We start from the raw sequence: 26,135 nt of genomic DNA on the forward strand, positions 1-26,135 counted from the left end.
GAATTTTTATTCAAACCAAAAAATATGCAATATTATAATTGTATAAATATCATCACCACATTTGTGAATGTATATTAGACTCACCAGCTGGCGTGTATTAGACATGTGAGGTCGTTTGTTTACTCTTGAACATCGGCAAAAATTTAACATTTCCGCTACTTTGAGCTCAGTTTCAAGCCATTTCCAGTGCTAAAACCAATCAAAGTCATCTCTATTTCTGTAATATGTCTTCCATTCTATCAAATGAGACCAAGAAATTGCAAATACAACTATACATACGAAAAAACACTGCAAAGTCGCTGTTTTAATCGAAAATCACGGTCTCAGTTTTTTTTCTCTCGTTATACTCTCTGTGCTGCAGGATTTGTTTTATGTGGTGCACACATTCCACATAGATGTATTCTCTCATATATATTCAAGTTCAATTCAAGTTTATTCTCTATAAGGGGGTATAGTCCCAAATTTACCACTCACAGCTTATCAGAGTGAGCTGAGCTCATGGCGTAGATCTACGGTTTGGACCCTGAAAGGGTTAAAGGAATGGGAGGTACAGACCTCTATGGACAGATTTGTTGTGCGACAGAGGTCCAGTGACTCAAGCTGGTCCTAGTGGCATTAAAAGAAGAAGGGAAGTAACCCCGGAAAAGGACTTGCTACCTCAAGTCCTAATGGAAGGGGATTTCCCTTCTAAACAATAACTTCCACACACTCCCCTCCTCCCATCCCATCAATCATCACCAGATATTCAATAAAGGTAGGTGTCATGTATTCTATTCTTAGTAGAGTAGTAATTGTGCATGTCTTCTTCAGTTTGTGTGTATTAAAATTAATATTTCATGTGGTAAATTTTTTTTTTTTTCATACTTTGGGGTGTCTTGCATGGATTAATTTGATTTCCATTATTTCTTACGGGAAAAATTAATTCTCCTTAAGATAATTTCGACTTACGATGAGCTCTCAGGAGCGGATTAATATCGTAAGGTGGGGGCCCACTGTATTCTGTGCGACAGGGGTCCAGCGACTCTCAAGCTGGTCCTAGTGGCATTAAAAAACAAAGAAGGGAGGTAACCCCAGAAAAGAATTTGTTACCTGAAGTCTTTATAGAAGAGGATTCCTCTTCCAAACAATACTACACCTCCATCCTCTCCCCTCCTCCCGTCTCATCACTCATCAATAAGTGAACAATAAAAGTAAGAGTCATTTCAGTATTGTTTATTGTGCATGTCTTATTGTTTTCTGTGTAAGGAAATGTATATTTCATGTAAAAAACATTATTTTGTTTAATACTTTTGGGTGTCTGGAACAGATTAATTGAATTTCCTTTATTTCTTGTGGGGAAAATTAATTCGGCTAATGTCCAACGATAAGTCTGTTGAGTATACCTGGTAAAGTGTATGGTAGAGTTATTATTGAAAGAATTAAGAGTAAGACGGAGAATAGGATAGCAGATGAACAAGGAGGCTTTAGGAAAGGTAGGGGGTGTGTGGACCAGGTGTTTACAGTGAAACATATAAGTGAACGGTATTTAGATAAGGCATTTAGATAAGGCATTATAGTAGGTAAATTTGGGGTGCCAGGGGTAAATGTAAATAGGGAGCCTTTAATTGAGCTATGTGTAGAAAGAAATTTGGTAATAAGTAATACATATTTTATGAAAAAGAGGATAAATAAATATACAAGGTATGATGTAGCACGTAATGAAAGTAGTTTGTTAGATTATGTATTGGTGGATAAAAGGTTGATGGGTAGGCTCCAGGATGTACATGTTTATAGAGGGGCAACTGATATATCGGATCATTATTTAGTTGTAGCTACAGTTAGAGTAAGAGGTAGATGGGAAAAGAGGAAGGTGGCAACAACAAGTAAGAGGGAGGTGAAAGTGTATAAACTAAGGGAGGAGGAAGTTCGGGCGAGATATAAGCGACTATTGGCAGAAAGGTGGGCTAGTGCAAAGATGAGTAGTGGGGGGGTTGAAGAGGGTTGGAATAGTTTTAAAAATGCAGTATTAGAATGTGGGGCAGAAGTTTGTGGTTATAGGAGGGTGGGGGCAGGAGGAAAGAGGAGTGATTGGTGGAATGATGAAGTAAAGGGTGTGATAAAAGAGAAAAAGGTAGCTTACGAGAGGTTTTTACAAAGCAGAAGTGTTATAAGAAGAGCAGAGTATATGGAGAGTAAAAGAAAGGTGAAGAGAGTGGTGAGAGAGTGCAAAAGGAGAGCAGATGAAAGAGTGGGAGAGGCACTGTCAAGAAATTTTAATGAAAATAAGAAAAAATTTTGGAGTGAGTTAAACAAGTTAAGAAAGCCTAGGGAAAGTATGGATTTGTCAGTTAAAAACAGAGTAGGGGAGTTAGTAGATGGGGAGAGGGAGGTATTAGGTAGATGGAGAGAATATTTTGAGGAACTTTTAAATGTTAAGGAAGAAAGGGAGGCGGTAATTTCATGCACTGGCCAGGGAGGTATACCATCTTTTAGGAGTGAAGAAGAGCAGAATGTAAGTGTGGTGGAGGTACGTGAGGCATTACGTAGAATGAAAGGGGGTAAAGCAGCTGGAACTGATGGGATCATGACAGAAATGTTAAAAGCAGGGGGGGATATAGTGTTGGAGTGGTTGGTACTTTTGTTTAATAAATGTATGAAAGAGGGGAAGGTACCTAGGGATTGGCGGAGAGCATGTATAGTCCCTTTATATAAAGGGAAAGGGGACAAAAGAGATTGTAAAAATTATAGAGGAATAAGTTTACTGAGTATACCAGGAAAAGTATACGGTAGGGTTATAATTGAAAGAATTAGAGGTAAGACAGAATGTAGAATTGTGGACGAGCAAGGAGGCTTCAGAGTGGGTAGGGGATGTGTAGATCAAGTGTTTACATTGAAGCATATATGTGAACAGTATTTAGATAAAGGTAGGGAAGTTTTTATTGCATTTATGGATTTAGAAAAGGCATATGATAGAGTGGATAGAGGAGCAATGTGGCAGATGTTGCAAGTATATGGAATAGGTGGTAAGTTACTAAATGCTGTAAAGAGCTTTTATGAGGATAGTGAGGCTCAGGTTAGGGTGTGTAGAAGAGAGGGAGAATACTTCCCGGTAAAAGTAGGTCTTAGACAGGGATGTGTAATGTCACCATGGTTGTTTAATATATTTATAGATGGGGTTGTAAAAGAAGTAAATGCTAGGGTGTTCGGGAGAGGGGTGGGATTAAATTATGGGTAATCAAATTCAAAATGGGAATTGACACAGTTACTTTTTGCTGATGATACTGTGCTTATGGGAGATTCTAAAGAAAAATTGCAAAGGTTAGTGGATGAGTTTGAGAATGTGTGTAAAGGTAGAAAGTTGAAAGTGAACATAGAAAAGAGTAAGGTGATGAGGGTATCAAATGATTTAGATAAAGAAAAATTGGATATCAAATTGGGGAGGAGGAGTATGGAAGAAGTGAATGTTTTCAGATACTTGGGAGTTGACGTGTCGGCTGATGGATTTATGAAGGATGAGGTTAATCATAGAATTGATGAGGGAAAAAAGGTGAGTGGTGCGTTGAGGTATATGTGGAGTCAAAAAACGTTATCTATGGAGGCAAAGAAGGGAATGTATGAAAGTATAGTAGTACCAACACTCTTATATGGATGTGAAGCTTGGGTGGTAAATGCAGCAGCGAGGAGACGGTTGGAGGCAGTGGAGATGTCCTGTCTAAGGGCAATGTGTGGTGTAAATATTATGCAGAAAATTCGGAGTGTGGAAATTAGGAGAAGGTGTGGAGTTAATAAAAGCATTAGTCAGAGGGCAGAAGAGGGGTTGTTGAGGTGGTTTGGTCATTTAGAGAGAATGGATCAAAGTAGAATGACATGGAAAGCATATAAATCTATAGGGGAAGGAAAGAGGGGTAGGGGTCGTCCTCGAAAGGGTTGGAAAGAGGGGGTAAAGGAGGTTTTGTGGGTGAGGGGCTTGGACTTCCAGCAAGCGTGCATGAGCGTGTTAGATAGGAGTGAATGGAGACGAATGATACTTGGGACCTGACGATCTGTTGGAGTGTGAGCAGGGTAATATTTAGTGAAGGGATTCAGGGAAACCGGTTATTTTCATATAGTCGGACTTGAGTCCTGGAAATGGGAAGTACAATGCCTGCACTTTAAAGGAGGGGTTTGGGATATTGGCAGTTTGGAAGGATATGTTGTGTATCTCTATACGTATATGCTTCTAAACTGTTGTATTCTGAGCACCTCTGCAAAAGCAGTGATAATGTGTGAGTGTGGTGAAAGTGTTGAATGATGATGAAAGTATTTTCTTTTTGGGGATTTTCTTTCTTTTTTTTTTTGGGTCACCCTGCCTCGGTGGGAGACGACCGACTTGTTGAAAAAAAAAAAAAAAAAAATTTATGGATTTGGAAAAGGCGTATGACAGGGTGGATAGGGGGGCAATGTGGCAGATGTTGCAGGTGTATGGTGTAGGAGGTAGGTTACTGAAAGCAGTGAAGAGTTTTTACGAGGATAGTGAGGCTCAAGTTAGAGTATGTAGGAAAGAGGGAAATTATTTCCCAGTAAAAGTAGTCCTTAGACAAGGATGTGTGATGTCACCATGGCTGTTCAATATATTTATAGATGGGGTTGTAAGAGAAGTAAATGCGAGGGTCTTGGCAAGAGGCGTGGAGTTAAAAGATAAAGAATTGCACATAAAGTGGGAGTTGTCACAGTTGCTCTTTGCTGATGACACTATGCTCTTGGGAGATTCTGAAGAGAAGTTGCAGAGATTGGTGGATGAATTTGGTAGGGTGTGCAAAAGAAGAAAATTAAAAGTGAATACAGGAAAGAGTAAGGTTATGAGGATAACAAAAAGATTAGGTGATGAAAGATTGGATATCAGATTGGAGGGAGAGAGTATGGAGGAGGTGAATGTATTCAGATATTTGGGAGTGGACGTGTCAGCGGATGGGTCTATGAAAGATGAGGTGAATCATAGAATTGATGAGGGGAAAAGGGTGAGTGGTGCACTTAGGAGTCTGTGGAGACAAAGAACTTTGTCCTTGGAGGCAAAGAGGGGAATGTATGAGAGTATAGTTTTACCAACGCTCTTATATGGGTGTGAAGCATGGGTGATGAATGTTGCAGCGAGGAGAAGGCTGGAGGCAGTGGAGATGTCATGTCTGAGAGCAATGTGTGGTGTGAATATAATGCAGAGAATTCGTAGTTTGGAAGTTAGGAGGAGGTGCGGGATTACCAAAACTGTTGTCCAGAGGGCTGAGGAAGGGTTGTTGAGGTGGTTCGGACATGTGGAGAGAATGGAGCGAAACAGAATAACTTCAAGAGTGTATCAGTGTGTAGTGGAAGGGAGGCGGGGTAGGGGTCGGCCTAGGAAAGGTTGGAGGGAGGGGGTAAAGGAGGTTTTGTGTGCGAGGGGCTTGGACTTCCAGCAGGCATGCGTGAGCGTGTTTGATAGGAGTGAATGGAGACAAATGGTTTTTAATACTTGACGTGCTGTTGGAGTGTGAGCAAAGTAACATTTATGAAGGGGTTCAGGGAAACCGGCAGGCAGGACTTGAGTCCTGGAGATGGGAAGTACAGTGCCTGCACTCTGAAGGAGGGGTGTTAATGTTGCAGCTTAAAAACTGTAGTGTAAAGCACCCTTCTGGCAAGACAGTGATGGAGTGAATGATGGTGAAAGTTTTTCTTTTTCGGGCCACCCGGCCTTGGTGGGAATCGGCCAATGTGATAATAAAAAATAAAAAAAATATAACGTCCAAATCTGTTAAAGGCAAGCTCTCTGGAACAGATTAATGCCGTTACCCGAGGGTCCACTGTACTCAATTTTAGCCCCATACTGATACAGTGGACCCTCTGTTATCGGCCGTTCCTGTTATCGGCCAGCTCCGTGATCAGCCATCTTTCGGTGATCGGCCGTTTTGGACACATCCATCCGCCGGCTGGGGCCGCTTGCACGTCAGTTTGGCTGTGTCTCACGGTGCGTAAGGAAGCTTCTGCTCATATATTCAAACATTTTGCTTGTTTTCCATTGTTTTTTGTGTTGTTTTGTAGTGCAACTGTGAAATAAGTAACCATGGCTCCAAAGAAAATTCCTAGTAAGGTTCCTGTGGTAAAGAAGGTGAGAAACACCATGGAATTTAAGCGTGAAGTGTAGCAGGCCTGCAGGGAGTGTAGCAGGCATGCAGAGAGTGTATCAGGCATGTAGAGAGTGTAGCAGGCCTGCAGGGAGTGTAGCAGGCATGCATGAAGTGTAGCAGGCATGCAGGGAGTGTAGCAGGCATGCAGAGAGTGTAACAGGCATGTAGAGATTGTAGCAAGCCTGCAGGGAGTGTAGCAGGCATGCATGAAGTGTAGCAGGCATGCAGGAACTGTAACAGGCATGCAAGGAGTGTAACAGGGATGCAGAGAGTGTAACAGGCATGTAGGGAGTGTAGCAGACATGCAGGGAGTGTAGCAGACATGCAGGGAGTGTAGCAGGCATACAGGAAGTGTAGCAGGCATGCAGGAAGTGTAGCAGGCATGCAGGAAGTGTAGCAGGCATGCAGGAACTGTAACAGGCATGCAAGGAGTGTAACAGGGATGCAGAGAGTGTAACAGGCATGCAGGGAGTGTAGCAGACATGCAGGGAGTGTAGCAGACATGCAGGGAGTGTAGCAGGCATACAGGAAGTGTAGCAGGCATGCAGGAAGTGTAGCAGGCATGCAGGAAGTGTAGTGGGCATTCCAGAAGCCAGTGTTAGTTTTCAATAAAGGTATGTAATACTGATTTAATTGTTGAAAAAATTATTTTTTTGTGAATATTTTTGTCTGGAATGGATTAATTGTATTTACATTAATTCTTATGGGAAATATTATTTCAGTTTTTGGCTATTTCGGTTTTAGGGTAAGCTTCTGGAACGGATTACGGCATATAACTGAGGGTCCACTGTACCATCAAAATTAGTCACTACACACTGATACCACTACCAGTACCATCAAAATTAGCTTATACTCACCAATACTGATACTTAATTTTAGGTTGATACCATTGCCATCAAAATCAGCAGATACCACCAGTACTTATACTTTGGCACACCCCTACAATGCTCCTGGAATTGTAATTACCTCTTACGACACACATGACTTACGGAGGAAGCATTCTGTTCCACTTCTCCATGGAGGTAGGAAATAAAGAAGAACAAGAACTATTAAGAATATAAAGGAAAACCCAGATGGGTGTGTATATGTATGTGTGTACATGCATGCGTAGTGTGACCTAAGTGTAGGTTAAAAGTAGCAAGGCATTCCTGATATCCTGCATTTTTTTTTTCAATGAACTGGCCGTATCCCACTGAGGCAGGGTAACCTAAAATGAAAAATGAGTTTCTCTTTTTAAATTTAGTAATGTATACAGGAGAAGGGGTTACTAGCCTCTTGCTCCCGGCATTTTAGATGCCTCCTACCACGTGCATGGCTTATGACGGAAAAATTCTGTTCTACTTCCCCATGGAGATAAGAGGAAATAAACAAGAACAAGAACTAGTAAGAAAATAGAAGAAAACCCATAGGGATGTGTATATATATGCTTGTGCATTGCATGTGCAGTATGACCTAAGTGTAAGTAAAAGTAGCAAAATGTACCTGAAATTCTGCATATTTATTAGAAAAAAGACACCAGCAATTGTACCATCATGTAAAACAATAACAGGCTTCTATTTCACACCCACTTGGCAGGATGGTAGTACCTCCTTGGGTGATTACTGTCTTCCAACCTACTACCAAGGCCTCAGTAAATTTTTTTTTACAACAAACCAGCCATATCCCACCGAGGCAGGGTGACCTAAAAAGAAAAACAAAAGTTTCTCTTTTTAAATTTAGTAATTTATACAGGAGAAGGGGTTACTAGCATCAGCAAATTATAAGAAATGATTTATTTGTATTGAAGCATTGTGTCAAGTCTTTCAGCTGTTTTAATTATCTTTTATTGCAGGGAACAATTACTTGTGGTGCTACTTCATGTCACCTCCCAAACACTGTGTGGACGGCCCACCACACATAAAGAGGATTCTCTAGGGGGGCGTTTTGCCTCCGCTCTTTTCCAGGTAAGTTGTTTTGAGGAGGTTTTATATTCAGCTCATTTTGAATATTTTTCTCTTTTCAACACATCGGTCATCTCCCACTGAGGCAGGGTAACCCAAAAAGAAAGAAAATCCCAAAAAGAAAATACTACTTTTTTTTTTATCATCATTCAATACTTTCACCTCATTCATACATAATCATACATAATATGTTAGCTGTATGGTACAGTAATATTGTTTTGCAACCATTTTTTAATTGTATTCTACAGATGATTCTTTTGTGTTTCAGTTTATTTAGGGGTTAAAATTTAATTTGGAATTTTGTTTGTTCTCTATGAGTTTTCTTGATGTTCTTTACCAGTTGCGTGGTAAATTAGGTTAAAGATGATTTCACCCAGGTTCATTTTAATTATTTCTCAATACATTTTATTTATTTATTAATTTATTTATTTAATAATTTGAACTTACATAGGTACAAAAAAAATACAGGTAAGAGCAGCATGCCAAAGCCACTTGTATGCATAGCATTACGGGCAGGCTTAAAATTAACTTAAGATTAACTAAGCAATGATGTAATCAGTGAAAAAACATTATTTTTTTTTTTATTATCACACTGGCCGATTCCCACCAAGGCAGGGTGGCCCGAAAAAGAAAAACTATCACCATCATTCACTCCATCACTGTCTTGCCAGAAGGGTGCTTTACACTACAGTTTTTAAACTGCAACATTAACACCCCTCCTTCAGAGTGCAGGCACTGTACTTCCCATCTCCAGGACTCAAGTCCGGCCTGCCGGTTTCCCTGAATCCCTTCATAAATGTTACTTTGCTCACACTCCAACAGCACGTCAAGTATTAAAAACCATTTGTCTCCATTCACTCCTATCAAACACGCTCACGCATGCCTGCTGGAAGTCCAAGGCCCTCGCACACAAAACCTCCTTTACCCCCTCCCTCCAACCTTTCCTAGGCCGACCCCTACCCCGCCTTCCTTCCACTACAGACTGATACACTCTTGAAGTCATTCTGTTTCGCTCCATTCTCTCTACATGTCCGAACCACCTCAACAACCCTTCCTCAGCCCTCTGGACAGCAGTTTTGGTAATCCCGCACCTCCTCCTAACTTCCAAACTACGAATTCTCTGCATTATATTCACACCACACATTGCCCTCAGACATGACATCTCCACTGCCTCCAGCCTTCTCCTCGCTGCAACATTCATCACCCACGCTTCACACCCATATAAGAGCGTTGGTAAAACTATTCTCTCATACATTCCCCTCTTTGCCTCCAAGGACAAAGTTCTTTGTCTCCACAGACTCCTAAGTGCACCACTCACTCTTTTTCCCTCATCAATTCTATGATTCACCTCATCTTTCATAGACCCATCCGCTGACACGTCCACTCCCAAATATCTGAATACGTTCACCTCCTCCATACTCTCTTCCTCCAATCTGATATTCAATCTTTCATCACCTAATCTTTTTGTTATCCTCATAACCTTATTCTTTCCTGTATTCACCTTTAATTTTCTTCTTTTGCACACCCTACCAAATTCATCCACCAATCTCTGCAACTTCTCTTCAGAATCTCCCAAGAGCACAGTGTCATCAGCAAAGAGCAGCTGTGACAACTCCCACTTTGTGTGTGATTCTTTATCTTTTAACTCCACGCCTCTTGCCAAGACCCTCGCATTTACTTCTCTTACAACCCCATCTATAAATATATTAAACAACCACGGTGACATCACACATCCATGTCTAAGGCCTACTTTTACTGGGAAAAAATTTCCCTCTTTCCTACATACTCTAACTTGAGCCTCACTATCCTCGTAAAAACTCTTCACTGCTTTCAGTAACCTACCTCCTACACCATACACTTGCAACATCTGCCACATTGCCCCCCTATCCACCCTGTCATACGCCTTTTCCAAATCCATAAATGCCACAAAGACCTCTTTAGCCTTATCTAAATACTGTACACTTATATGTTTCACTGTAAACACCTGGTCCACACACCCCCTACCTTTCCTAAAGCCTCCTTGTTCATCTGCTATCCTATTCTCCGTCTTACTCTTAATTCTGTCAATTATAACTCTACCATACACTTTACCAGGTATACTCAACAGACTTATCCCCCTATAATTTTTGCACTCTTTTATCCCCTTTGCCTTTATACAAAGGAACTATGCATGCTCTCTGCCAATCCCTAGGTACCTTACCCTCTTCCATACATTTATTAAATAATTGCACCAACCACTCCAAAACTATATCCCCACCTGCTTTTAACATTTCTATCTTTATCCCATCAATCCCGGCTGCCTTACCCCCTTTCATTTTACCTACTGCCTCACAAACTTCCCCCACACTCACAACTGGCTCTTCCTCACTCCTACAAGATGTTATTCCTCCTTGCCCTATACACGAAATCACAGCTTCCCTATCTTCATCAACATTTAACAATTCCTCAAAATATTCCCTCCATCTTCCCAATACCTCTAACTCTCCATTTAACCCTTTGAGGGTTTTGGTCGTACTAGTACGTCTTACGCGTAGGGGTTTTTGACGTACTAGTACGCATAAATTCTAGCGGCCTCAAATCTCACAGGAAAAGGCTGATAAGCCTAGATGTGAGAGAATGGGTCTGTGTGGTGGGTGTGCGCAGTAGGAAAAAAATCTGGGACCCAGTGGTGCATTGTGGGAATGCCATCATAGTACACAATTTCCACCGTGCCCTGTGGTAAGAAGTTCCTCACTCCTCGGCGAATTGGGACACTTTTGTTCCCCAGTGACAGTTCTAATACAGATGGAAGTGACAGTGAAGATGAGTTTCAAGGTTCTGGTGAGGTTTTGACCGAAACTAATGACCATAATATGGGTAATAGTGAGGAAAACCCAGACAACCCACAGCCTTCCACCTCTGGTGCTGGGCCATCTTGTTCACGTTCAGTTGTACCAGAATCAAAGAGGAAACTCCTATTTTCCAAAATCCCAGACTCAGATGTGAGCATTGGTGATGATAGTGATAGTGATTATGAACTACAAGCTCTTCAAACTTGTTCCAAGAATGGAGGAGGAGGAGGAGGCAGAGGAGGAGGAGGCAAGAGGAGGAGGAGGCAAGAGGAGGAGGAGGAAGTGGAGGAGGAGGAAGAGGAGGAGGAGGAGGAGGAGGAGGAGGAGGAGGAGGAGGAGGAGGCAGAGGAGGAGGAGGAGGAGGAGGAGGAAGAAGAAGAATACGTAATGATAACAATAATACATAATAATAATAATACATAATAATAATAATGCATAATAATAATACATAATAATAATAATACATAATAATAATAATGCATAATAATAATACATAATAATAATAATAGGTAATAATAATAATGTTCACCCATGACAGACAGTAACAAGATAAGGGGAGATAACATCTGATAAGTGCTGACGTTTGATGAGGGTAAATGAGGGTAGAGCTGATGCCAAAAGATGAGATAAACATCGCCCTCCCTTTGTTTTTGCTGGTATACTAACATTTCTGTCTGTCTATTTGCCTGTCTGTCAAGCTTCCTGTCTATCCGTCTAGCTCTCTGTCTCAGAGAGCCACAAGACTGCGTCATCACTTTTACTCACATCTTCAAGCAGAGTATAGCACTTTGTCTGGGTTTCTTGGGTTATCCTAGGTAATTTATACTATGTATACTTGTATTTATGTGTACCTGTGAGACAGAGATAAAAAGACAGATAGAATGAGGGAGAAAGATAATTAGATAGAATGGAGGAAGGGAAGCAGCATCCGACCCCATTGTTTTGACAGGCGGGAGGGGGGAGTGAGTAATGAGACAATATGTCATTTTGACAGCTGCCGACTCCTGGTAATTTACACTATGGAGGAGGAGGAGAAGGAGGAAGAGTAGGGGGAAGAGGAAGAAGAGGAGGAGGAGAGAGAGGAGGAGGAAGAGGAAGAGTAGGAGGAAGAGGAATAAGAGGAAGAGGAGGAGGAAGAGGAATAGTAGGAGGAAGATTAGGGGGAAGAGGAGGAAGAGGAAGAAGAGGAGGAGGAGGAGGAAGAGTAGGAGGAAGAGGAAGAAGAGGAGGAGGAGGAAGAGGAAGAGGAAGAGTAGGAGGAAGAGGAAGAGTATGAGGAAGAGTAGGGGGAAGAGGAGGAAGAGTAGGGGGAAGAGGAAGAAGAGGAGGAGGAGGGTGGAACACTAGTACACTGGTACTGGTACACTAACATTTCTGTCTGTCTATTTGTCTGTCTGTCAAGCTCCCTGTCTATCTGTCTATCCGTCTAGCTCTCTGTCTCAGAGAGCCACAAGACTGTGTCATCACTTTTACTCACATCTTCAAGCAGAGTATAGCACTTTGTCTGGATTTCTTGGGTTATCCTAGGTAATTTATACTATGTATACTTGTATTTATGTGTACCTGTGAGACAGAGATAGACAGACAGATAGAAAGAGAGAGACAGATTGAAAGAGATAGAATGAGGGAGAAAGATAAAACACCATTGTGTATGACACCATGTTTCAGAGTTCCACAAGCTGCAGAACTAATAGGAATATGTTCAGTGACTGTATATTGGTATATATATTATAGAACAATAATAATAAACAATGTTTTGTATTGTTTGTTTTTGTAAACAAGTTTTGTAAACAATATATTGATAATTATGTTTGTGTGCTTATTGTGTTGTATACAACGAGTGTATATATGTACATTGCACCTTACTTTGGTCTCATAGGCCACATAAGTTATGTGAAAAAATAAAATAGTGAAAAAAACAACAAACCTTCAAATACAAGTAAACTAAAGTTTACCGGGTGAGCGGCAGTCGCCGCTGTTGCCATACGCGGCTCATTTTCTGCAAACTTCATGCATCCATATCTCCGTAAGTATTGATGGTAAATTTTTTTTGTTTATCCTATAATGTTTAGAAAAAAAAACTCTATTTTTTCATAAGAAAAAATAATTTTTTTTTTTTTTGAAATTTGGCCGACCCTGAGAACGAGTTTTGGAGAGGGCCTGTCGACCCTCAAAGGGTTAATAACTCTCCTCTCCTATTGTAAACATTAACAATAAAGCACAAATGAGTATTACAAAGACAGGTCATGTGGTTGCATACATTGCTGTACATTCAGTAGAATGGAGTATTCTGTTAAGTAGCATATTTAAAAAAATAACAAAGTTAGATTGGGTCTTAGGTTTAACATTTATGTGATATAATTTTGAGAAACATTTAAGATATACAATTTATAAGGTTCAGTTATTCAGTATTTATTTGGTTTTGGGTGAGTAAGTGATCTTTGAGAAGAGACTTGAATTTATAAACAGGTAGTGTTTCTTTTATATTTACAGGTAATGAATTCCAGATTTTAGGGCCTTTTATGTGCATTGAGTTTTTGCATAGCATGAGATGGACACGAGGAAGATCAAAGAGTGATCTGTGCCTTGTGTTATGGTCATGTGTTCTATTGAGGTTGGCAAGGAAATGTTTGAGGGGAGGGTTAATATCAGAGTTAAGTGTTCTATGTATGTAATAGGTGCAGTAATAAGTATGGATGTTTTGTATGGTGAGTAGGTTTAGTGTTTTGAATATTGGTGGAGTGTGCTGCCTGTAGTGGGAATTTGTTATCATTCTGACTGCAGCCTTTTGTTGGGTAATTAGTGGTCTGAGATGGTTAATTGTTGTTGAGCCCCATGCACAAATTCCATAGGTGAGATAGGGGTAAATAAGAGAGTAATATAGGGCCAGGAGGAATGACTGTGGAACATAGTACCGTATCTTCGATAGTATGCCTTCGGTCTTGGAATTTTTCTTAGAAATTTGTTGTATATGTGTATGAAATTTGAGTCTATTTTCAAGGTGGATTCCTAAGAATTTTCCCTCTGTTAACTTTGTGATAGGTGATCCGTTTATCATTATGTTAAGAGGGACATCTGTAGCTCTGGTACCAAACTGAATGAAGTAGGTTTTGTCAATGTTTAGTGTAAGTTTGTTAGTCCTCATCCAGGTAGATATTTTCTGTAATTCGGTATTTACAGTATTGGCTAGCATGACTGGGCTCGGGTGAAAGCAGATGTATGTAGTGTCATAAACAATGTAGACATTCTTGGCACTAAAATAACGTATCCTCTTTTCATTAGTCACGTCTCTAGGCTCCTCTTATATTACTACTATTGCTTTCTGTTTTGATTTTTTATTCATACAAAAAATACAAAATTTACTGTTATGCAGACTACTGCATTATTGTAAAAATGGTATAAATACTATTAGTGCACTAGTGAAAGAATATTAGACTCCCCAGTTGACGTGTATTGGATGTGTGGTGTGATTTGCTTACTCCTGAACATTGGTAAAAATTGAACATTTCCTCTACTTTGAGCTCAATTTCAAAGTCATTTTCATCATGAAACTAATCAAAATCATATCGATTTCTGTAACATGTTTTCCATTTTATCACGTGAGACCATGAAAACGAGAATACAACAATAAATACTATACAAAAATACACCTCAAATTCGGTGTTTTAATCCAAAAAAAAAAACAGAGTTTTTTTCTCATTATGCCATTTGTGCTGCAGGATTTTTATGTGGTGCACACTGACCACACAGACCCATTCTCTCACATGTGGGCCTACCAGCTTTCTCCTGCTTGATTTGAAGCCGCTGGAATTTACGCATATTAATACATCTGAAACAGTGGCGCGTAAGACGTATATATACGACCAAAACAGTCAAAGAGTTAAGAGATAGTACAGTGGAACCTTCACTTGCGAATGCATCCACGTGTGAGTTTTTCCAAATATGAGCAGTCGATTGGTTAGTTTTTTGCTTCCATACGCGAGCGAAATTTCCATAAGCGAGCGGGCCTCAAAGGAGGTTCCTTGACACTGGTGAGGGGTTCTTGCTCTTGATCTAGGGAATTGGATCTCATTTGTTTGTTGGGCTATCTTACTGAAACCTGGGCAATGTATGATGGAAAGATGCTTCTTAACGTACACCAAAAATGAAAGAAATCGGACCATAAATAATGGAGTTCACTTTTCAGCAATTAGCCACCCCTTAACAGTATTTTCGTATGGTTTTTATGGTTATATTCTTGTTTTTTTTTGTTTTTTTTTGACCTCATTTGATAGAATGGAAGATATATTTAAGAAATAGATATGATTTTGAATGGTTTCATGATGAGAAGAGCACCTACCATCCGACTTATGACCTGTTCGACATACGTCCACTCGACTTACGACCGTGCATCTGGCAGCTGGGCTGGGCCGGCTGATGTACACCGCTGTACAGTATTTGACAATACTCGCGGCGGCAATGCGTCATGCAGGCAGCATCAGTTTGAGTAACCCTGCCCTATCAGCAGCATCATACTGTATTAACTGTACTAACTGGACAGTAAATTTCACCATGGCCCCTAAGATGAAGTCTGAATCTTGCACTGGAGATTGTGGCAAGAAAGGCTCTTACTCTCCAACTTTCTATTTGTTTTCACTGTTGCACATAAACTTGTCTGTATCTGTCTGCCTGTATATCTGTGTATCTCTGTGTGTCTGTTTATCTGTCTGTCTACCTGTGCATCTGTCTTTCTGTCTACCTGTGTGTCTTTCTGTCTACCTGTGTCTACATGTGTGTTTGCCTTTATGTCTACCTGTGTGTGTCTTTCTGTCTACCTGTGTGTCTTTCTGTCTACCTGTGTGTGTCTTCCTGTCTACCTGTGTGTCTTTCTGTCTACCTGTGTGTCTGTCTTTCTGTCTGCTTGTCTGTCTCAGAGTCACTCATTAAGAGTGTAATTGGTCTTGAAGACGCCATATTAATAATGATAATAACACAATAATAATCACTGAGGCGCATTAAATGTGTATTAAACGTTGATATAGACATTTTGCTTAATCCATCTATGATTTCTTTTTCAAAATTATATAATAAACCTGATACATAATATATAAACATCTAAATTAACAAATATGAGATGTTTTTCTGGTCGGCTTGACAGAGTGAACAGAAACCATTCGTGTCCAGGCTGGTAACAAAAACAACGTTTGTTTACATAACTCACCAACATTCTACACTCTCATTCGTTTATTCATTTAATCTTGTTTACTCACCTCTCGCTCTACATTAAGACTGCAGATATTTTAAGGTAAGTAATGAGTGGACACGATTATTATATTATACAGTGGACCCCCGGTTTACGATATTATTTCATTCCTGAAGTATGTTCAGGTGTCAGTACTGAACGAATTTGGTCCCATAAGGAATATTGTGAATTAGATTAGTCCATTTCAGACCCCCAAACATACACGTACAAATGCACTTACATAAATACACTTACATAATTGGTCGCATTGGGAGCTGATCGCAAAGCGGGGGTCCACTGTAGTTTAATAATAATATTATTATTAATATTAGTACATATGTATTATTGTCTAGGTAGTAGGTTGGTAGACAGCAACCGCCCAGGGAGGTACTACCGTCCTGCCAAGTAAGTGTAAAACGAAAGCCTGTAATTGTTTTACATGATGGTAGGATTGCTGGTGTCCATTTTTCTGTCTCACAAACACGCAAGGTTTCAGGTACGTCTTGCTACTTCTACTTACACTTAGGCCACACTACACATACATGTACAAGCATATATATACACACCCCTCTGGATTTTCTTCTATTTTCTTTCTAGTTCTTATTCTTGTTTATTTCCTCTTATCTCTATGGGGAAGTGGAACAGAATTCTTCCTCTGTAAGCCATGCGTGTTGTAAAAGGCGATTAAAATGCCGGGAGCAAGGGGCTAGTAACCTCTTCTCCTGTATATATTACTAAATGTAAAAGGAGAAACTTTAGTTTTTTCTTTTGGTCCACCCCACCTCAGTGGGATACGGCTGGTACGTTGAAAGAAGAAAGAAAAGGAGAAACTTTCGTTTTTCCTTTTGGGCCACCCCGCCTCAGTGGGATACAGCTGGTGTGTTGAAAGAAAGAAAGAAGATGGATTATTGTAATAATAATTATAATAATTATTAATATTATTATTAATTTAAGGCACTGGAGCACAGATCCACTGTATAGCACTTTGTCTGGATTTTTTTGGGTTATCCTAGGTAATTTATACTATGTATGATAACTTCACTTACGTGTACCTGTGAGAGAGAGGGAGAGAGAGAGAGAGGGAGGGAGACAGCCACATTCAGTCAGCAAACCACCCACCCGGCCACCCACCCACCCACCCACCCACCCACCCGGCCAGCCAGCTATGTATTACACATGTTCCAGAGTTGTTTCTCTTTACTTAAGAACATAAGAAAGAAGGAACACTGCAACAGGCCTACTGACCCATGCAGAGCAGGTCCATGTCCCCCCTCCCCCGGATTATCCCAATGACCCACCCCCCGGATTATCCCAATGACCCACCCAGTCTGGTCATCCCCACTCAAGGATGGAGCACTGTACCAGACCCAGCAGCACAAGCTAGTCAGGTCCAACTCACACCCACCCACACCCACTCATGTATTTATCTAACCTATTTTTAAAACTACACAACGTTTTAGCCTCAATAACTGTACTTGGGAGCTTGTTCCACTCATCCACAACTCTATTACCAAACTTATCCTTCCTGAATCTGAATTTTTCCAACTTGAAACCATTGCTGCGAGTCCTGTCTTGGCTGGAAATTTTCAGCACACTATTTACATCCCCTTTATTTATTCCTGTTTTCCATTTATACACCTCGATCATATCCCCCCTAATTCTACGCCTTTCGAGAGAGTGCAGATTCAGGGCCTTCAGTCTATCCTCATAGGGAAGATTTCTGATACATGGGATCATCTTTGTCATCCTCCTTTGTATGTTTTCCAGAGCATTTATATCCATTCTGTAATACGGTGACCAGAACTGAGCAGCATAGTCTAAATGAGGCCTAACCAAGGATATATAGAGTTGAAGAACAACCTGAGGACTTCTATTATTTATACTTCTAGATATGAAGCCAAGAATTCTGTTAGCTTTATTGCGAACACTAATGCACTGTTGTCTTGGTTTTAGGTTACTGCTAACCAGAACTCCTAAATCCTTTTTGCAGTTGGTATTATTAAGATCTACATTATTTAGTTTATATGTGGCATGGTTATGCAGTGGACCCTCGCATAACGATATTAATCCGTTCCTGAGAGCTCATTGTTATGCGAAATTATAGTTATGCGAATGAATTTTCCCCATAAGAAATAATGGAAATCAAATTAATCCGTGCAAGACACCCCAAAGTATGAAAAAAAAATTTTTTTACCACATGAAATATTAATTTTAATACACACAAACTGAAAAAGGCATGCACACTTACATGACACTTACCTTTATTGAAGATCTGGTGATGATTGATGGGATGGGAGGAGGAGAGAGTCTTAGTGTTTAGAAGGGGAACCCCCTTCCATTAAGGCTTGAGGTGTCAAGTCCTTTTCTGGGGTTACTTCCCTTCTTCTTTTAATGCCACTAGGACCAGCTTCAGAGTCACTGGACTTCTGTCGCACAACATATCTGTCCATAGTGGCCTGTACCTCTCGTTCCTTTATGGCTTCCCTAAAGTGTTTCACAACAGTGTCAGTGTAATAGTCACCAGCATGGCTTGCAATAGCTGTGTTAGGGTGATTGTCATCAAAAAAGTTTGCACTTTAAGCCACATTCCACACATTTCCTTAATCTTTGAAGTAGGCAACTTCTTCAATTTCTCTCTCCCCTCCTCCGAACCAGTTTCCTCAGATCTGGCCTCTTGCTGTTGAAGTTGATCTAGCAGCTCATCAGTGGTTAGTTCTTCATTGTCCTCCTCCACCAACTCTTCCACATCATCCCCACTAACCTCCAACCCAAAGGACTTTCCCAATGCCACAATGGATTCCTCAACTGGCATACTCCTCTCAAGGTTAGCCTGAAACCCTTCAAAATCCCTTTGGTCTACACATTCTGGCCACAGTTTCTTCTAAGCAGAGTTCAAGGTCCTCTTAGTCACTCCCTCCCAAGCCTTACCTATAAGGTTTACACAATTGAGGATATTAAAGTGCTCTCTCCAAAACTCTCTTAGAGTCAATTGAGTTTCTGAGGTCACTACAAAGCACCTTTCAAACAGCTTTTGTTTACAGTTTTTTGAAGTTTGCAATAACCTGCTGGTCCATGGGCTGCAGGAGAGGAGAGGTATTAGGAGGCAAAAACTTCACCTTAATGAAGCTCATGTCCCCATAAAGTCGCTCTGCCACGTCTGTAGGATGACCAGGGGCATTGTCTAACACCAGGAGGCACTTAAGGTCTAATTTCTTTTCAGTTAGGTAATCTTTCACATTGGGGGCAAATGCATGGTGTAACCAGTCATAGAAAAAGTCCCTAGTGACCCATGCCTTACTGTTTGCCCTCCACAGCACACACAAATTAGCCTTGAGGATATTCTTTTGCCTGAACGCTCTGGGAGTTTCTGAGTGATACACTAATAAAGGCTTCACTTTGCAATCACCACTAGCATTGGAACACATCAACAGAGTAAGCCTGTCTTTCATAGGCTTATGTCCTGGGAGTGCCTTTTCCTCCTGATTAATGTAGGTCCTGCTTGGCATTTTCTTCCAAAACAGGCCTGTTTCATCACAATTAAGCTGTATAGTCTTTTTGGCTTAGCGCTTCTTTTTGATTATAATAGTAATCATCACAATTAAACACTTGTTCAGGTTTCAGTCTTTCACTGTCTATGTACTCCTTGAATTCCTGCACATATTTTTCAGCTGCTTTGTGGTCCCAACTGGCAGCCTCACCATGTCTTATCACACTATGTATTTATTTATAATTTATTTATTTACAATTTGAGCATACGTACAGAGTTACAAAAAAAATACAGATAAGAGCAGCATGCCAAAGCCACTTATACTATGCATAGCATTACGGGCTGGCTTAAAATTAACTAAGCAATGATGAAACCAGTGATAATACATTATTGTAAACAGATAACTATAAAGCACAAATGAGTATTACAAAGACAGGTCATATGGTTGCATGCATTGTTGTACATTCAGTCGTATGGAGTATTCTGTTAGGTAGTGTATTTAAAAAAATAATAAAGTTAGATTGGGTTTTAGGTTTAACATTTATGTGATATAATTGTGAGAAACATTTAAGATATACAATTTATAAGGTTCAGTTATTCAGTATTTATTTGGTTTTGGGTGAGTAAGTGATCTTTGAGAAGAGACTTGAATTTATAAACAGGTAGTGTTTCTTTTATATTTACAGGTAATGAATTCCAGATTTTAGGGCCTTTTATGTGCATTGAGTTTTTGCATAGTGTGAGATGGACACGAGGAACATCAAAGAGTGATCTCTGCCTTGTGTTATGGTCATGTGTTCTGTTGAGGTTGGCAAGGAGATGTTTGAGGGGAGGGTTAATATCAGAGTTAAGTGTTCTATGTATGTAATAGGTGCAGTAATAAGTATGGATGTTTTGTATGGTGAGTAGGTTTAGTGTATTGAATATTGGTGGAGTGTGCTGCCTGTAGTGAGAATTTGTTATCATTCTAACTGCAGCCTTTTGTTGGGTAATTAGTGGTCTGAGATGGTTAATTGTTGTTGAGCCCCATGCACAAATTCCATAGGTGAGATAGGGGTAAATAAGAGAGTGATATAAGGCCAGGAGGGCTGACTGTGGAACATAGTACCGTATCTTTGATAGTATGCCTACAGTCTTGGAAATTTTCTTAGAAATTTGTTGTATATGTGTATGAAATTTGAGTCTATTATCAAGGTGGATTCCTAAGAATTTTCCCTCTGTTAGCTTTGTGATATGCCACTTTGTGGTATGCCACTACGCTTCTTAAATCTCTCAAACCAACCTTTGCTGGCCTTAAATTCACTCACATCATCACTAGTTGCAGGCATTTTTTTTAATTAAATCCTCATGCAACTTCCTAGCCTTTTCACTTATGATCACTTGAGAGATGCTATCTCCTGCTATCTGTTTTTCATTTATCTATACCAATAAGAGTCTCTCAACATTTTCCATCACTTGCGATCTCTGTTTCGAAAACACAGTTGAACCTTTGGCAAAACAGCTTCCTTGATTGCCGTTTTGTTGCCCACAATAGTAACGATGGTTGATTGGGGTTTATTATACAACCTGGCCAGCTCGGATACACGCACTCCACTTTCATACTTAGCAATGATCTCTTTCTTCATCTCTATAGTAATTCTCTCCCTTATTGCTGTAGGGTTGGCACTAGAAGCTTTCTTGGAGCCCATGGTCACTTATTTTGCAGATAAAATCACCAAAAACGCTGTAATAATACGAAATGTTCCGATTGTATGCTTGGATGTTACCTCTGAGGCTGGCTGGTAAACAATGCCACCGGCGGAACATGTGAGGCTGGCTCAGGCCCCACATTAGACGCGTCTCGGACGAACAGCATTGAGTGGGTTTTTTAGCGGTATGCGAGGCAAAATCTTAGCGATAAAATGTATCGGTATGTGGATTTAACGTTATGTAATGCCAACGGTATGCGGGGGTCCACTGTACTACATTCTGGCAGGATGACACTACCATTGGTGTTCTCCCATTCACTGTGTCGACAATACATAAAGATAACAGTAACATATGATACTGTATGCGATGTAAAATTTACAATACAGTTCACTACCATGTATACATTATATACAGTACATAAATAATTAAAATATAACAATAGAAGTAAATCAGGGTAAAAAGAATGAAATACGTGTAATGGTGGCCTGGTGGCCTGGTGGTTAACGCTCTCGCTTCACACGGTGAGGGCCTGGGTTCGATTCCCAGCCAGAGTAGAAACATTGGACGTGTTTCTTTCCACCTGTTGTCTATGTTCCCCATCAGTAAAATGGGTACCTGGGTGTTAGTCGACTGGTGTGGGTCGCATCCTGGGACACTGACCTAAGGAGGCCTGGTCACAGACCGGGCCGCGGGGGCGTTGACCCCCGGAACTCTCTCCAGATATTACATTACAGTACATACTATGTAGGTAGTTTATATAGGAAAAGGTTGACATTATGCCTTACCCAGTATGTCGGCAATTTTCAAAGGTTCGACTTACGTCCATTTTGACTTACGACCGGTTGGTCGGAACCAAGCTTGGTCGTAAGTCGAATGGTAGGTGTACCTTGAAAATGAGCTCAAAATAGCAGAGATGTTCTATTTTTGCCGATGTTCAAGAGTAAACAAATGACGTCGCCTCCATTCCAATATGCAATCATGAATGGATTGACATTATTTATACAATTATTACAATAATGCAGTAGTCTGCCTAACAGTAAATCTTTTATTTTTTGTGTGCCTAAAAATTCCAAATTATTTATTTTTGTAATAGCAATAATAATAAAAATAATAATAATAATAATAATAATAATACATATAATAATAATAGTATAATGTAATAATAATATAATATGCATAATAATACATGCATAATAATAATGTATATATATTAACCCTTTGACTGTCACGGCCATATATATACGTTTACGAGGTACCGTGTTTGACGTATATATACTCATAAATTCTAGCGGCTTCAAATCAGGCAGGAGAAAGCTGGTAGGCCCACATGTGAGAGAATGGGTCTGTGTGGTCAGTGTGCACCATATAAAATTAAAATGCCGACTTTGTGGTCTATTTTCGTATAGTATTTGTGGTTGTATTCTCGTTTTCTTGGTCTCATAGAATGGAAACTATATTATAGAAATAGAGGTGATTTTGATTAATTTTACTATAAAAAAAACCTGGAAATGGAGCACAAAGTACGGGAAATGTTTGATTTTTGCCGATGTTCAAAAGTAAACAAATGATGTCATTGTCCAATAAATGTCCAAATAGCCATTCTAATATGCAGTCATGATTGGGTTGATGTAATTTTTACAATTATTACAGTATTGCAGTAGTCTGCATAACAGTAAATCTTTTATTTTTTGTTTGAATAAAATTTCAAAATAAAAAGCAAGAGTAATATCGCAGGGGCCTGGAGATATGACTGATGAACAAAGAAAATGTTATTTTAGAGCCAGGAATGTCTGCATTGTTCATTCTGGTCCTTATTTTGAAATTGTCATATTTTTTAATTTTCGTGACATTGGCCAAATTGCAAATTTCTGACCATGTTATTGAGTAGTTGAAATCGGTAAATGGGCAGTTTCTTGTACTCAATCGATGGAAAAAATGGAGTTCTGAAGAAACAGCTATGAGTTTGGTTGACTGGAATAATGGAATTAGCCAAAAATAGGGCTCAAAGTGGGCGAAATCACCGATTTGTAAATATCGCCGAGATCGCTAACTTCGCAAGAGCGTAATTCCGTCAGTTTTCCATCAAATTTCGTTTTTTTTTGGTGTCTTTACAATCGGGAAAAGATTCTCTATCATTTCATAAGAATTTTTTTTTTTTTTTTTTTTTTTATAAATTTTGCGACACCAGGAGACACCTCAGGATTGGGGGTTGCGACAGTCAAAGGGTTAATAATTATAATAACAGACGGCTTCAAAAGGCTGTCACTAGGTGGTAGTGTTTACCACAACAATGCTGGAGCAGTTATGGCCACCTCCACTTGTCACATAATGACATATTTTATTCATTCTAGAGTATATACCAGTTTTTCTGTTTTTTATATTATTTATTATGTCTCTTCTCCGGATTCAACATACCAAGTAGTCCCTCAGGTATGACCAACTATCCAGATACCCTAAAGTCATGCATCTCCACCTTAGTTATTGAAAATATGAATCTTCGAGAGACTCTAACAAAACAAAACATCAGGATGACACAACTCGAGAACAAAATCCTCAGTCTTGAACAAAAGTTATCAACACCAGGAATGACTAACTATGGCAAGACCATCCAAACAGTCATAGATAGCCATACCCAACAAATAATATCTCTTAATACAAAGGTTGAAGAAGCAGTAAAAGAATGGAAGAACAACTTTGATAACCAGTTCAGTGACTACTTTGCTCTCCAAGAAGATAAAGCTGAGCAAGAAAAACTAACGGACGCAGTAATAGTTAACAGTCCACTTTTTCCCAGTGATGTGAACCAAACAAACAGTAAAGAAATTACTCTCCAGATCATTAAGGACCAAACAAAAGTTACAGTACCAGAGTCAGAAATAAAGGAAGCCAGGTTACTAGGATCCCATGGTAGAAAAAGTGTTATGTTTAGATTCCACTCACATGACATAAAAAAAGACTTAATTATTATGTCTATTAAAGTAAAGAAAGATGTATACATAAACGAGTGTCTCACCAAAAAACGTCAGAACCTTCTGTATAGAGTCAGAAAACTTAAGCGAGAGAATAATGACACAATACACCAATGCTTCACACGGGATGGGAAAATTCTAGTTAGGAGAACAAATGTAGGTCAACTGTACACAATCACGAATGAGAATGATCTATCACGATTTCTCAGGGATATTAATCTTACAGAGAATAACTAAACAATGTCCAACCTAATAGCCTACGTGTAGTGTATGTTTTGCTCCATTATTGTACAAAGTTCACAGTGCAATCTCTTAGCAATCAAAAATCAACTACCTCAGTAATGTGATTTTACTAGTAAGCATAAGTCACCTTATGTTATATAATTTTCTTAATTACTATTGTTTGCTTAAATATTTGCTTAATTAATACTTCCTCTGTCCATATTACAACATCATATTTCTTTAAATACAGTGGACCCCCGGTTAACGAAATTTTTTCATTCCAGAAGTATGTTCAGGTGCCAGTACTGACTGAATTTGTTCCCATAAGGAATATTGTGAAGTAGATTAGTCCATTTCAGACCCCCCAAACATACACGTACAAACGCACTTACATAAATACACTTACATAATTGGTCGCATTGGGAGGTGATCATTAAGCGGGGGTCCACTGTACTATTAATTGCTATTACTTACCAAATTTATTATCACATACCATTTTTTACTTACCAAATTTATTATCAAATACTATTTTTTACTTACCAAATTTATTATCAAATACTATTTTTTACTTACCAAATTTATTATCAAATACTATTTTTTACTATCAGTACAATTTACTCTTAACATTTTTGACATTATTTTAGTTACCATTACTTGTTTAATTACCATAACCTGTTTTAATACCACATTTACTATCTTAGAGTAGTTTCTTACTCTTAAATACCTTGTACTGCCAATTAAGCTCTAGTATAACTACCAGTGCAATATTGAATCCAAATAACTGTTCTTAAAATTTAGTACTTGAAATAAACATTTCTTTTTTTCATCTTATTTTTATTAATTAATACTTCTTGTAATCATTATTACTTACTAAAATTTTATTAAACACCATATTTACTACCAGTCAATTTTACTTTTGTACATTAATCATTATTTTATACTTTTCTTAACCTTTTGTTGCCAAATTTTCAAGTTTGTATATTCACCTCCAACCTTTATACTGTATTATCCTTTGTACCATCTTACTATCATATTATAAACAAGTCATTGCCATTTTTATTTTTCTATTTTATTCTTTTGGTACATTAATTTGTGTATTTTATCTTGTCAATTTCAATCTAGTTATACTCTTGTTCTTGTTCTTATATTAGACCTTAGTGCAATTGCAAGTGAGAGTCTTGTACCATTTTAACTTGTATTCCTATATTATTAGTTTATACCTAATTGTACTTTAGCTCATTCTAGCTCAATACATAGACAACACCAAATTCATTATATTAGACCTTAGTGCAATTATAAGAGTGAGTCTGGTGCTGTTTGTAATTTGTATTTTTATAGTATTAGTTTATACCTAGTTGTACTTTAGCTCATTCTAGCACAACACATAGACAGTATCAACTTCATTATGTTTATTAGTGACTATACTCTATATGACCAAAGTGCTTTATCTATATACTTATCCAAACTTCCCACTAATACAGATATCAGTATTAGAACTCACCGCACAATACAGGATATAAATAACCACTATTTAAACCTAAAAGATGAATGATCACGTTGACCCTGATCTAAACCTCCATAATCTAACACACAATCAAAACTTACTGGAAAGTAACTGCCTTTATTACACAGCATCACAAGCCAGCACTATCCTAAACAC

General features: G+C 39.1%; 1 protein-coding gene across 1 annotated transcript in view; it reads left to right on the top strand.

Annotated features, from left to right (window-relative positions):
* The window catches only part of LOC128703704 (ral GTPase-activating protein subunit alpha-1), a 271,349-nt gene that overhangs the window by 140,177 nt on the left and 105,037 nt on the right, over positions 1 to 26,135 (top strand). The window contains exon 11 of the mRNA XM_070086908.1: positions 7,948 to 8,059. Within this exon, the coding sequence (XP_069943009.1) occupies positions 7,948 to 8,059 (112 nt within the window). The remainder of the gene's footprint in view (positions 1 to 7,947; positions 8,060 to 26,135) is intronic.

This window comes from Cherax quadricarinatus, chromosome 20 (genome assembly GCF_038502225.1).
Source record: "Cherax quadricarinatus isolate ZL_2023a chromosome 20, ASM3850222v1, whole genome shotgun sequence".
In the NCBI taxonomy this organism is placed as follows: domain Eukaryota; kingdom Metazoa; phylum Arthropoda; class Malacostraca; order Decapoda; family Parastacidae; genus Cherax; species Cherax quadricarinatus.